The sequence below is a fragment of the Meriones unguiculatus genome, chromosome 17 (genome assembly GCF_030254825.1).
Source record: "Meriones unguiculatus strain TT.TT164.6M chromosome 17, Bangor_MerUng_6.1, whole genome shotgun sequence".
NCBI lineage: Eukaryota > Metazoa > Chordata > Mammalia > Rodentia > Muridae > Meriones > Meriones unguiculatus.
The window spans coordinates 60,517,584-60,530,553 of NC_083364.1; the positions used below are offsets into that span (position 1 = coordinate 60,517,584).

General features: G+C 43.4%; 1 protein-coding gene across 6 annotated transcripts in view; it reads right to left on the reverse strand.

Annotated features, from left to right (window-relative positions):
* St3gal6 (ST3 beta-galactoside alpha-2,3-sialyltransferase 6) overlaps positions 1-12,970 on the reverse strand; it is a 54,302-nt gene that overhangs the window by 3,186 nt on the left and 38,146 nt on the right. For 5 of the 6 annotated variants that reach the window (XM_021662047.2, XM_021662046.2, XM_060370591.1 and 2 more), the window contains 5 exons: positions 11,501-11,604; positions 9,487-9,550; positions 4,745-4,840; positions 1,186-1,372; positions 952-1,089 (listed from right to left, as the gene is read on the reverse strand). In XM_021662047.2, the coding sequence (XP_021517722.1) occupies positions 952-1,089; positions 1,186-1,372; positions 4,745-4,840; positions 9,487-9,550; positions 11,501-11,604 (589 nt within the window). The remainder of the gene's footprint in view (positions 1-951; positions 1,090-1,185; positions 1,373-4,744; positions 4,841-9,486; positions 9,551-11,500; positions 11,605-12,970) is intronic. The other variant, XM_060370593.1, reaches the window with a different exon arrangement.

Sequence of the window (12,970 nt, forward strand, 5' to 3'; positions counted from 1 at the left end):
AAAATGATTTATAAACATTAAAAAGAGAACTAGTTAGGCCATTGTTATGCCTAAAATTCAAGCCCCAAAGAACATACATTACTCTGAGAAGGACATACACTATGAATAATATCTTGGAAAGTTTTTAAAATAAAATACAGCTGCAGCTTTAGGTCAAAGGGCAGCTGTGAAATGCATCCTGCAAATATCATGAGTCCAGCTCCCATGGGAAAGACACTGCCTTTGGAGAATTAAGAAGATCAACAAAATGTCAGGTCACACATTTCACTCATTTATGGCCTCACGGTCTACCAGTGTAGACCGTGTTCTCCCCTCCCTCTTTCCAGCCTTTGAGATGTGAGTACTCAAACACTCCTACAATGGTGTATCACCCCCGACACATGATGGACACCTCCAAAACTGAGCTAAGAGAGTCACTTCTTGATCAGTGGTATACCTCTGGCACTTAATGTAACATGAAGTTGAGGAACACCGAAAGCTTGAGACAATTCTTTATACACTGAAAGGCTACATCCTTGTCCTAAAGTTGTTCTCCACTCAAGGCTGCTGACCAACCCACCAGTCATAGTGACCTTGCTCTACAACACTAAAGATAAGGCTTTAAGAAATTAGTATTGGCGGGAGAGAAAGAGGGAACGGGATACAGCAGGGATACAAAGTTAAGAAACTGTAATATTAAAAAAGAAAAAAAAATTAGTACTGGACATTTGGAAAAAAGAGCCTGGGAAGGCTATACAAAAACAAAACAAACCCAAAATATACACTTCTCACAGTCAATTTGTAACCTGTAAAACACTAGATAATAACCATTTGGTGTCTAATTTCACAAACATGTCTGTAGTCTTAAGAAAATCCCATCTGAGCCATGGTTCATCACAATCTGAAAGTTCTAATGTTCCTCTGTGCCCTTAGCTGGATCTTTAATTTGAAACTATGTAATGACATACATACCTGATCTTTGGGAAACACTTTGGGAAAATGAAGAAAGTGATAAGCTGCTTCTCTGGTAATATATGGATCTAATATTCTGATTTGAGATCGATTATAGATCAGGTTCAAGGCTGGTTGCTTCCAAAAACCATCAGTGGCCTGAAATAAAGGACACAGAAAATGTTGAGAATGTGTTTTATTTTAAGGGGGAAAATACTGAAAGTAATTTGAATCTAAATAGTTTTGCCAACTTACTATTTTGCTACCTGTCAGTATTTCTATCAGCCACCTTAAATCCTGTGGCTTAAAAGCAATGAGAACAGCTGTAGTATTGGGATCATTTTGAGTAGGATCTGAAAAGACAGACTCTGGATAAAAAAGCCTGAAGGTCGTCCTTCTCCCAACTTCCTCTTCATGTCCTAAAACAGGACCATTATTCATCCTGTGGGTAATAAGACAACATATACAGGATGAGTAAAATATTAGCCATTTTCATCAAGTGGCTTCAGAATTAGACAAGCAGCAGTCATTATTCCTGCAATCTTGAGACCCAAGAGACTTGATTAATATTTTACAGAAATGACCAAAACTAATTACAACATCAGTCATTCAGTATGACCTGCACATGACTAAAAGAAGAGAGAATACAGAACCACAGAATTACTAGAGTTGGAAGAGACCATGGTGGATAACTACACAAACCTACCTTAGATTAACAGCTAATGGCCCTGAAGTACTGAGAAAGTTACATGCCTACAGGCTACTCTGCCCAAAATGACATGGATGTGCACCTACATGACTGAGAAGCATGGAGAATCACATTTGAGCTTAGTGTGAAAACCCACTGAAATTGTGTTCTGGGCGGGAACGATGGCTCAGTAGTTAAAAACATATGGTGCTTTTCCAAAGGACTGGAGTTCGGTTCCCGCCACCCTCGTGCTGGCTCACGACCATCCCTAACTTTAGTTCTAAGGGATACAGTGCCCTCTTCTGATCTCCACAGGCACCAGACACACATACACAGTATACTTACATCCATGCAGACAAACAATCATAAAACAAGTACATCCTTATTTTTCTTTAAATATTCTGAAATTAATCCCATAAAAGAGCCACACTCAGTACCACACTCAGCACAAGTAGATGAATGCCTTTTGCTACTGATCTAAAACACTACAAAAGATCTGCTGGATTAGTGTACGGTCAAGGCCAAGGTTAGACACTCACTGTGCACACACTATAAAGACATTCTATTTTTTGAAAATCAGTAATTGTTTTGTTTCTGAAACAATGTCCCCTGAGAGGATAAATACTGTTTCACTCTTTTGCCACCAACTCTATGTAATACAAGACACTTGAAGTGGCTTTAAAAATGTACCCATGGTATTTCCCTACAAAGGTTCTAAAAAGTATTAGAGTTAAACATATGTAAGTGGGGAAATGGATAAATCCTCTTGTTTTATAAATTGCCACAGCTTCTTCAAAATGGGTAATAAATCAAAAGTAAGACCTTGCTATGCAGAAATCAGCTTGTATCCCAGGCAACCTGCAGACACACAAGGCCTTCCCAATGTGTGGCCACGGTATACTAGTACAGTGGCTGCTTAAAAAAAGTGGGGGGAGGGAGTTAATACGACCTGGAGAGGACAGGCGTTCCACAAGGACCAAATATATCTGGGCACAGGGGTCTTTTATGAGACTGTTTCTCCAAACAAGGACCATGTATGGATGCAACCTAGAGCATCTGCTCAGATGTAGCCCTTGGTAGCTCAGTATCCAAGCGGGTACCCTAATAAGGGGAACAGGGACTTTCTGACATGAACTCAAAGATGGGCTCTTTGACCTCCCCCCCACCCCCAAGGAAGAGCAGCCCTGCTAGGCCACAGAGGAGGACTTTGCAGCCAGTCCTGAAGATACCTGATAAACCAGTATCAAATGGAAGGGGAGGAGGTTCTCCCCTATTAGTGGACTTGGAAAGGGGCAGGGAGGAGATGAGGGTGGGAGGGTGAGGATTGGGAGGGAGAGAGGGAGTGGGATACAAAGTTAACAAACTGTAATATTAAAAAAATAAAAATTAAAAAAAAAGCTACTTCTAAAACACACACAGAGTTGATGGGAAGAGAGGAAAGGGAGAGATGGAAAGGGAGAGGGATAAAGGGAGAATATTACCCAGATAAGAACCTTACCTCCCTTCTATTCAGACAATAGAGATAGGAAAGATAATTCCCTTATACTGTGTATCAGAGACTGTTGAGAGCTGTGGCCACAGTCATGGGTCTCCTTCCCATTACAAAAAAAGAATAAACCTTGAGCTCTTAACCCTATGGCCTCTTATTATTATACCAGGCTCACTACTCATTTCAATCACTTTAACAATATGCCTTCTTAGATTCTGTCACCACCTCTAAGGCCCAGTTCATTCTTCAACTGCTCAGAACATTAATTGACAGTTGACTATACTGGTTTGGCTCTTCATCCGTCATTCTCTCTTCAATCCATTCCACTTGGGCTTCTTGCTATAGCCTTTACCAGTGACCATCAGGATGACAATCCAGCAGACACCCCCCCCTTCTGCGCTTGCATAACTTTTCATCATAATTAAGACCCAGATGAAATCTCTTCTAAAACAGTCAGCCCTCTTGTTGGCAATTGGAGTCACCTCATTTTCTTCACGCCTAACGGGCAGATCATTCCTTTTCTTAGTTCAACCTCTTGAGTCTTAAGAGCTCCAAACCTCTGTACCAGGCCCTCTCTTGTGTGTCTCTGTCTCTTCCTGGGGAATATCACCAAGCCACCGGTTGAAATAAAATTCATAGGCCAGTCACTATTGAAAAGTTTAGCCTGTTTATGTGACTGCCTGCTTACCTACTCCACATCTCAAAGCTGACATAATACAGAAATTTTTTCTTTCCTCTGAACCTGTCTCTCTCAGACTTGATAGATGATTCTATAACTCTCTAGCCAATCAGTGGAGTCAGAGGTCCCTTGCTTCCTTTGCTTGCAGGACTTGCTACATGTAATAAAGCAGCAAATCTTGACAACCCCTTGTAACCTACCGTCGGTCTGTTCACTTCCCCCCTTCCCTTCATTTACAGCCTGAATACAACTTCTCTTGATGCCTCATACTCTGCCTTGTCTGTCATGTTCAATTGTCTGCTGCAGCCACAATGCTCTCAAGACAAAACCATATTTCACTACGCTCCTATCTAAGAGGCTTCCAAAGCTCCTAATTGGCTTTAAGATTAAAAACGGACTCTTCTAACCTTAAAAGTCCTACATAGCCTGTTCTTTGCCCATCCCCTCCAGTCTGGTTAGACCACCCTCCTGAGCTTGCACTATCTGGTACTCCTCACAAACTGTCAAAAGCCTCCGAGGACCAGGACACATCCTCTGTCTGGTCTGCTCCTCCACTCTCTCTAACTCAAACTTCTCCTCTATGCGATAATCCCTTGCCAAGCAGTCACTTGATAATTCTTTATCATCTCTTTTGTCTATATTATACTTAAAATATCTTCTCAAGTATTTAATTACTGCCCCCCCTTCTTTTAGAATATAAACACCACAAGGTACAAGAATGATCTTCTTATGCTCTGCTTCCCCCTGTGGCTAGATCTGTCCCTGGCATATTAAGTGGACTTACTAAATATTTGCTAAACCAGTGATCTGAAATTTAGTTTACTAGAGCCAGTGACCGAGGCAGAAAGCTGTGTAACCAGGTGCACAAAATGGTCATTTTTAAAACACAGCTGGCCAGGAATGGGAAGCCCAATTCTTCTCAAGCAATTCTAGGTTTGCAAACAGGAGACATGTTTACCTTATTATTACATCATACGAGTCGATCTTTGCACCTAGTGTCTTGTTCTTCAACACGCCTCCATTTCCAACCACCACACACTTTTTACAGGGCACTCTGTTGGGCAGAGAGATAAGTGAATGGCTGAGTAATTACACTAATGAGATAGGGCGATTCCCAGGAACTGCACCTGCTCTCTGGAACGAAGTTAAATTTCACTAGTCATCCAAGTAGAAGAACAACCAACTGTGAGTGAGGTCCAGAGAGTCAAGAAAAATAATGCCATTGGGAAAAGCGAATCACCGCGGTTGACACCAACCCTCAGTGGCTCATGCACATTCCTTTATATGATCCTTAAAATCACCAGTTTAGAGAAAGCTGATAGACAGATAAAGAAATAAATTTTGGGGGAAAAAATATGTAGCATGCAAAGTCCAAACTCCAAAAAGGTGGATCTAGTGTTTGGTTCCGAACGTCCAGAGTAGCCAGGCAGCCCGTCAGCGTGAACTCAAAGGTGCAAGCACGGCTCACGTTACACCACGATCTGTGCTCTAAACCAGTGTTCCCCATCCTGCATCTAGCCCTGGCTTCCCTTGCATCACTTGAGTGTAGAAATGGCCCGTCTGGTAGAGGACGAGCGGCTTTCTGTCTCTGCGAACCCTGCCTGGGCTCACTTCAGTTTCTCAAACAGACTGCTTCTTGGTGTTTCACCCTAGCACGATGCTCACTCTGCCTCTGAAGAAGCTTTAGGGAGAGCACAAACGGAACTTGCTATTTCAGGCCAGAGTCGGCCCCCTGAGGAGCACAGCGTTGGCTCATGTGGCCCCGGCTGAGTGTTTTCTTCCTCTGACCACTGTCCACTAAGCCTAGGAAATAGTGTGTGTGTTGTGTTGGGTGTACAAATGTGATCAGAGGACAATTTATGATAGTTGTTTCTCCCTTTCCATCACATGGGTACTGGCCCCTTTACCCACTAAGCCATCTCACCAGCCCCTCTCCCCTGATCACTCTTTACACACAACTGGAGGCTCTTAGCTCCAGTTAATAAATATTGGTTCTGCCAACACCAGTGTCTACCTCACCAGATAACAAGAAGCACTAGTGTTGTGTTTTGTTTTGTTTATGGCTGTCAGGACTTTGGGGGTCTAAAGACAGGGGTCATTGTCTAAATAAATAAATTAAAAAGTGCCCACAAACCTTCCCATCATGGATACCCTGCATGTTACAATATGTTCTGGAGGTGTCGTTTATGTCTGTATATTTTAAGAAAAAAACCTGTCTCTAGTGGCTTCTACGAACAAGTATGACCCCAACACAAACTGCAGCTGACCAAAGCTCTCTGCTCTTCACTGCTGCAGGGCGGCCACCACTGGATAATCAGACCCCTGTTTTCAGGATATTATAGCTGTTATCCTCAGCTCTACAGTGAGCAATTCTCTCTTCAGGACCGCAGGGTCAGCTCTTTCCCAGCCTGATCGTGCTGAAGCTGCCTCCACCTCCCTACTGCAAGTCCTGAGTGAGGCCGGGCACCAAGGGGCCCACTCAGAACAGACAGGTTAGAAACGCAGCCATTTTCATGAGACAGCCTTAGCGGAGATGAGGGAAGAGTGTGTGTATTCACCAGTCTAACCCCGCTGCCTCCATGAAAGCCACTTTCAGCTCTTCTATCCAGGGAGGGGCTGCTTTCCCCTAAGTGCAGGAACAAACAGCAGGACTCTGGCCTCCACCAGCTGGTACCAGACTACCAGGCTTGACTACACCAAACACAAAAGGGCTCACGCAGCTGGAGGTAGAAGCTACCAGCACGGCCCTTGGGACTTATGCTGGGGGTTCAAAGAATTCCTGGCTCATAAGCTCTACCTCGTGCCATAATGCTGCAATGCACTGACAGGCTGAATCATAGCATTCCCAGCATGTTCTCCTTAGGTTGCAGGTGGCATCAGGACCTAAGGATTAAAGACAGCCGTGTGCCTGTCATGCCACTGCCACTGGTCACCCCTCAAACTCCAAGTCCTGGACCTCCCACAGACCTACCACTTTGAGCCAAGAAGGCAAAGGATACAGAGTTCAGGCAGATCTTTTCTATAGGATCCTCTACAACTAGCTCACCACAAAGTGCTATTCCTGCTCATCAAACTTCAGTATCAAACGCTTGTAGGAATTCCATTTCTTCTTTGTTGGCTTTACAGGGGATAGGGGAAGAAAGGGCCTTTATTAGAGGAAAAGTGGGATTCCAGCTGATACACTTTTCCTCAAAGGAAAGGATACCACAGAGACCTAAATATTTTTCTGAAGCTCACACAGGCAACCGGCTACTGAAGGTGGTGCAACTGGATGCCCTTTTCCAATAGCATCTTATTCCTTGGGGCCAAATCCTAAAATAACGTTCAAGAGACGGGAGGTTCTATACTCAGGTTTCACTAGCATCTCTGGGAACTTGGCTTGGGGGAGCTGACCTCTCATTTCCGTTTTTGCATTGTGTGAAATACAGAAATCACTAATATCTTCCATGTTGCTTTGTTAGACAGGGCCCTTTCCTCCAGCCTGGGTAGCCCCAGCTCTTATCTCTCTTCTCTGCATCTATCAGAAACGACAGAAAACAGGTAGTGGTTGCACTGTGCTTTTCCCACAAATGAGCCATCTGTTGATGTAGAAATCACAACTTCCCCTTGCCCTCAGTTCCCTCCACCCCACAAAGGCTTGGAGGTAAACAACCCTTCACTCAGCAACATGTCCATCATGTTCCACCAGCAACATGAAGGAAGGAAGGCAGCCCCTCGCTGTGTTTATAGGGCCTCTAACGCTTCCATCCCAGGCTCCTGCCCTGCCTTGACTGATAACCAATCCAAACAAGTTCTGTTGAGAAGACATGGATACTATTTCAGTGAGCTTTTACAGCCCATCCCCCACTTAGTTTCCACCTGACTTAGACAGGTGTTTCCCTTAGAAAGCTGTTTATACGTAGTTACCGTGTAACTACCCGTGATGCAGGACCAAAACAGTCTCCTGGTTGGGGGTGGGGAGCTAGTTTGTGCACTTGAAGTGGGAGTGCAGTTCTGAATGCCAAGGCTTCTGTTGCCCCTAGCTGGGGAGGGATGAAATCCCACACAAAAGATTGCAATGGCCCTGGCTAGATCAAGGGAGTGGCATGGATGTCAAGGAAGCCATAACCTTAGAATGTGGGCTTGCTCTAAATAAGTGTCCCTTGCAACTGCCTTGAAATATCCACCTCTAGTGAAGCTCATTGAGCATGGTAGCAATGCTCACTGGGCTTGGATGAAGAGGGACCTACATCTATGAGAAAGCAACAGCAGAGCAGAGAAGATTTTTCTGGACTATTTAGCCTAGTTGATTCTAGACTCCTCCAAGGCACACAAACACTTGAGACCAAAGAAGTGACAGAGAAAGCTACTAAAAAGAACTATCACCATGCTTCCTTTGTCCCTTAAAACAGGACAGACATGTTTTATTACATTTTGTCACACGATATGACAGAGAATAGATTCTCTCCTGAAGATTGAACCCAAGATGTAAGGCTTGGCAGCAAACACCCATATCTGCTGAGCCGTCCTGTCAGCCCCAGGACTTGCTGTTTTCAACGGTAGGCACACGAGTGACAACAGGCAACCTCTGCCATCACCTTTCTAGCCAGGTAAATGGCGAGGTGCCAGAGTCTACCCAATGGGAGGTCATCAATGGCTGCTAGCAAATGTTTAACAATCAATTCTGAGGGAAGGAGAAGGAAGAGAGAGCCTGAGAAACTCCAGCTTGTGAGACTTCCCAGTTCCCATGATAGAAATAATGGCTCCATGGGAGATGTCAAGCTTCCGGCCGAGGCTGCAGCTTTGTGTTGTCGGTACCCCTGGCTCTCTCATCACTAGGTACAGTGATAAACTTCTTGAGATGTCCAGTGTGGGGACAGGGAGGTTCAAGCCTCAAGAAGTAGTGCATGCCCTTCTCCCATCCCTTCTGGCAGGAATGCAGATGTGATGGGTTGAACTCCATCTTTCATGCTGGACCATAAGGAGGAAGCCCCATACTGAGGAACAGAAGGGTCCAATGTAAAAGGGTCTTAGCCCTGGAACAGCCCTGTAGACATCATGCATGGAGAGAGGGGGAGGGGAAATATCCAACTTACAAATTTAACTGATACTTTCATGTTTTCTCCTTCACGGTAAAATACACCAAAGCATCAGGCATGCTTAATGAAGTTGCCTGAACCAAACTAATAGAGTCTTAAAGAGTTTATATTTGAAACAGCAGCAAAAAGGTTGGGTTTTGTTGTTGTTGTTGTTGTTGTTGTCTTGTTTTAGTTCTGGAAATGTGAGAGAGAAGTGAAGGGAAAAGAGTCAAGTGAATTAAGCATAGGCTGATGAAAGTGGGGGCATTTGCAGCAATGAAGAGGAAATAGTGGGGACAGCCTGACCAAGTCAGTAAGAAACTTTTTCTAAGGTTCAGTGGTCAACGTTTTAAGCAAGAAAAAGAGAAAGACTATGAGGAAGCTGCTAGATGTGCACAGAAGGTGTGGGAACCTACCATGGGTGGAAGCTCTGTGCTGGTTACCACAGCAAGTGGTTTCATTTGGTACAAACAACTTAGAGACGATGAACATGGGTTAAGAATGCCATGGGTGGGAACAGGAGTTTTAGCAATACATACATCCAGTGCAATCAGTCAGACTACATGCACTTTGCATTCCTTGAGGCAAATACTTTAGTCACTTTAAATCAAGCTAGAAGTCGGAGAGAAGAGAATAAACTCACTTGTCAAACTCATCAAAGACATCACAACTCGGCAGTAGTGAAAGGACAGCACGAAAAAATCCTCCTGGAAAACAAACAGAGTGTTATGAATAGAAGAACCACACCTCCTTAGAGACAGCGAGCTGCCCAGCTTCCCTGCTCCCAAAGAGCACACAGGCCATCGGTGTTATTCCGTGAAAAATTAACAGCTTAGCCAGTTTGTTCATGGTACTCAGAAAAGACACTCAGGATAGTAAATTTTCTGAAACTGCCTCCAAAGAGTGATGATCAATACAAAAACAGTCATAAATAGTAAGAAAAATTAGTATTATCAGATGACTTTGAAGTTTACCATAAAATCAAACTCAGTGAATTTAAGTCAATTAGTTAAAATCTCTGATACATACATACAAAATCTGATATACATTATGTGAATATATATGTATATGTGTATATACATAAGTACATATATATGTCTATGTATATATATACACATATATGTATATATACATAGTATGTCTATATATGTATATATACATACATATATGTATATATACACAGTATATATATAGTATGTACATATAGTATATACATGTATACATAAATACACATGCATATATAATAAAGAGAACTCCCTACCTCCACCTCTTGAGTTGCAGGTCTGGGCCACAATGTTTGGTTTATGTAATGCTAGGAACTGAACCAAGGATTTCAACCATGTCAGGCAAACATTAGCCAACTGAGCTATATCCCTAGCCTTCTGCAAAATATATAAGTATAAATATGAACATTTCTAAACCAGGACCAGTTGAAAAAGTAAAGTCTCACAAAATCATAATTCTGCCACCCCTTGTTGTTTTTAACATCTTCCCAAAATGTAGAGCTCAAAGCTATGTAAACCCCAAAAGCTCTCAATGAGCAGCGGGAAGATTGCTGTGTTGCTAAGAGGTTGAATAATTCTCAACTTAATAAAAATAAAATCTAATTGTGAAATTAAAATACTAAGGATAGAGGGGGTGTGGTGGCTCAGACCTGCTATCCCAGCATTCATGGAGGCAGAGGCAGGCAGGTCTACAAGAGTCCAGGACAGCCAAGGCTACACAGAGATAACCTGTCTCGGAAAAGAAATAAAGAAAAGAAAGGAAGGGAAGGAGGGAGGGAGGGAATCTAAGGCTCTAGAGAAGTGGTTCTCAATCTATAGGTTACCACCACTTTGGGGTTGAGCAACCCTTTCACAGGGGTCACCTAAGACCATCAGAAAACAGGTATTTACATTATAATTGATAACAGTAGCAAAATTATACAGTTATGAAGCAGCAACACAACAATCTGATAGCTGGGGGTCACCACAGCATGAGATGTAGTAAAGGGTCGCAGTATTAGGAAGGCTGAGAACCACTGGTCTAGACTTTGCTGATAGAATAAGTAAGTCAGAGGAGAAACAGAACTGGGGCCATGTCTGGGTCAGTAAAGTGCTTATTTTGCAAGTATGAGAAGCTGAGGTCAATTCCTGAAATCCACATAAATAACACGGTAGCCTTGCTTGCCTCATAGCTCAGGGCATGCTGTGACAGGAGGAGAGAGGGAGAGGCCTGTGGCTAACTGGCCTGTCAGTCTAGACTACCTGCTGAGTTCCAGGCCAGCACAAACTATGTCTCAAAAAAAAAAAAAAAAAAAGAGGTGGGCGGTGCCTGAGGAAGAACACCTGAGGTTGTCTTTCACACGTGCACATGCACACATGTCTACCCATGCACACGTGAAGACACAAGACACACACAAAGGCATAAGGAAGCGATAGGTAAGAAATTACCATTTAGGGTAATCCTACTAACTCTAAACTAGAATAAAGTTACTAGGCATGGAGCCCAGCTAAGTGCCACTGTGACAGAACAAAAGTAAATCCATTTTCCAATACCACCACCACAAACACGCACACTCACAGCCTGCCATTATTATTCTTGGACGCTACACTGCCTCTAAGAGGTCATCAAAACCCACTCGGGTTATCAGGCAGGATTCGAACGCCGGGACTGACCTGATATCTTTGTGCCGTAGGGCAAAGCAAAGTTCCGGCTACTGTACGCGTAAGTAGACTTTTCAAAATCACCTGCACACAGAAATGGGTAAAATCGAGGAAACCTGGAAAGAAATAATAAAAGCATGACCTTGTCAGATACCTACAAGTTTTTAGCCATCTATGATCTCAATTGAACCTCAAGGCAGCAGACGGCGTGAGTTTTACAAACCCTTTTTAAATAATTTAAGATGTTTAGAAGAGCTATGCAATACTCAGGTACAGGGACCAACGTTACATTACAGTCTAAGTAAAACCATGCTTTGGGAACAACTCCGGGTGAGAAAGTGATGGCCAGGAAGTGATGTAGGCACTGATGCTAAGCCACTCCAAAACCTCAGAGTACCGTATGTGCAAACTGTACCGATTGTAAAAACAAAGATACACTGAAAGTTAAGCATGGCCAGAGAATGTCACTCTGCCCTAATGTCATTAAACTTTACTCAAGAACAAAACTTGTGGACACCTGTCTTTGGTACATGTTCTGCCTTGAGATGTGCCCTGTGACCCCTACATCTCTCCTGGGGCCATCTGATAAAGACAGGGGGAGCCACTGTGGAGTCAGGCACAGGGGGCCTGAGTCAACGCCTTTTTAATATGTGCGGTGAGTGAATTTTAACTCCAAATCAGTTTGCATGGGACCATTACAAAGTAGACAAGTGTTTATTCACGCTATTAGAGAGAGAAAAACAGTCTTAACATGTTTTATTAGTAAGATACTTTCTCCCACCGGAGAGACCACCAGGAGGCTACAGGGCAGGACCCACCAAGCTTTACTGCAGGGCCACGATACCATACTTCATCTGCTTTGCGCTTACATTTAAAGGTACAGGTGGAAACCAGAGTGAGGCTGGGATTTCATGATGCTGCAAGAAAAATGGCAAGAGCCACAGAGCAAGAGTGCCTTCGATTTAGCCTGCTCCTAAGAGCTGCAATTACTAACCAGCATTGCGTTTAAATGAAGGCAACAGGTAAAGCACCAGCACCCCCTGACTAAATGCATACCCTAGCTTCGGCACTCGCAGTGACAGCAGCCTTAGGAGCCAGCCAACCTGCACGAGCCATTTCTAAATCAGTGTTGATTCCCCAAGTCCAGGACCTACACTGGGGAGGAGGAAGTGCTGGGTCAGCAATACAGGTTTGGGGAAAACTCCCTGTGCTCTTGGAGAAACCAAACCGTAACACACTGTACCAGTAAAGGGCTCTTTTCTTCCTAGCCAGTCAGAGTGATGTGACAGGAATGCTGGCTACTAACTAGCATGTGCTTTTAGTCAAACCTCTGTTCGTTGCTTAATTATGTAATAATCATTAAAAATAATTAATAAAAATTAAAAATAATTATTTGGGACAATATGTCAGACATAGCAAGAGCCTCGATAGGTATTAATTTTACTGGTAATAATTCTGATACTCACAGTGCTCTATATATAT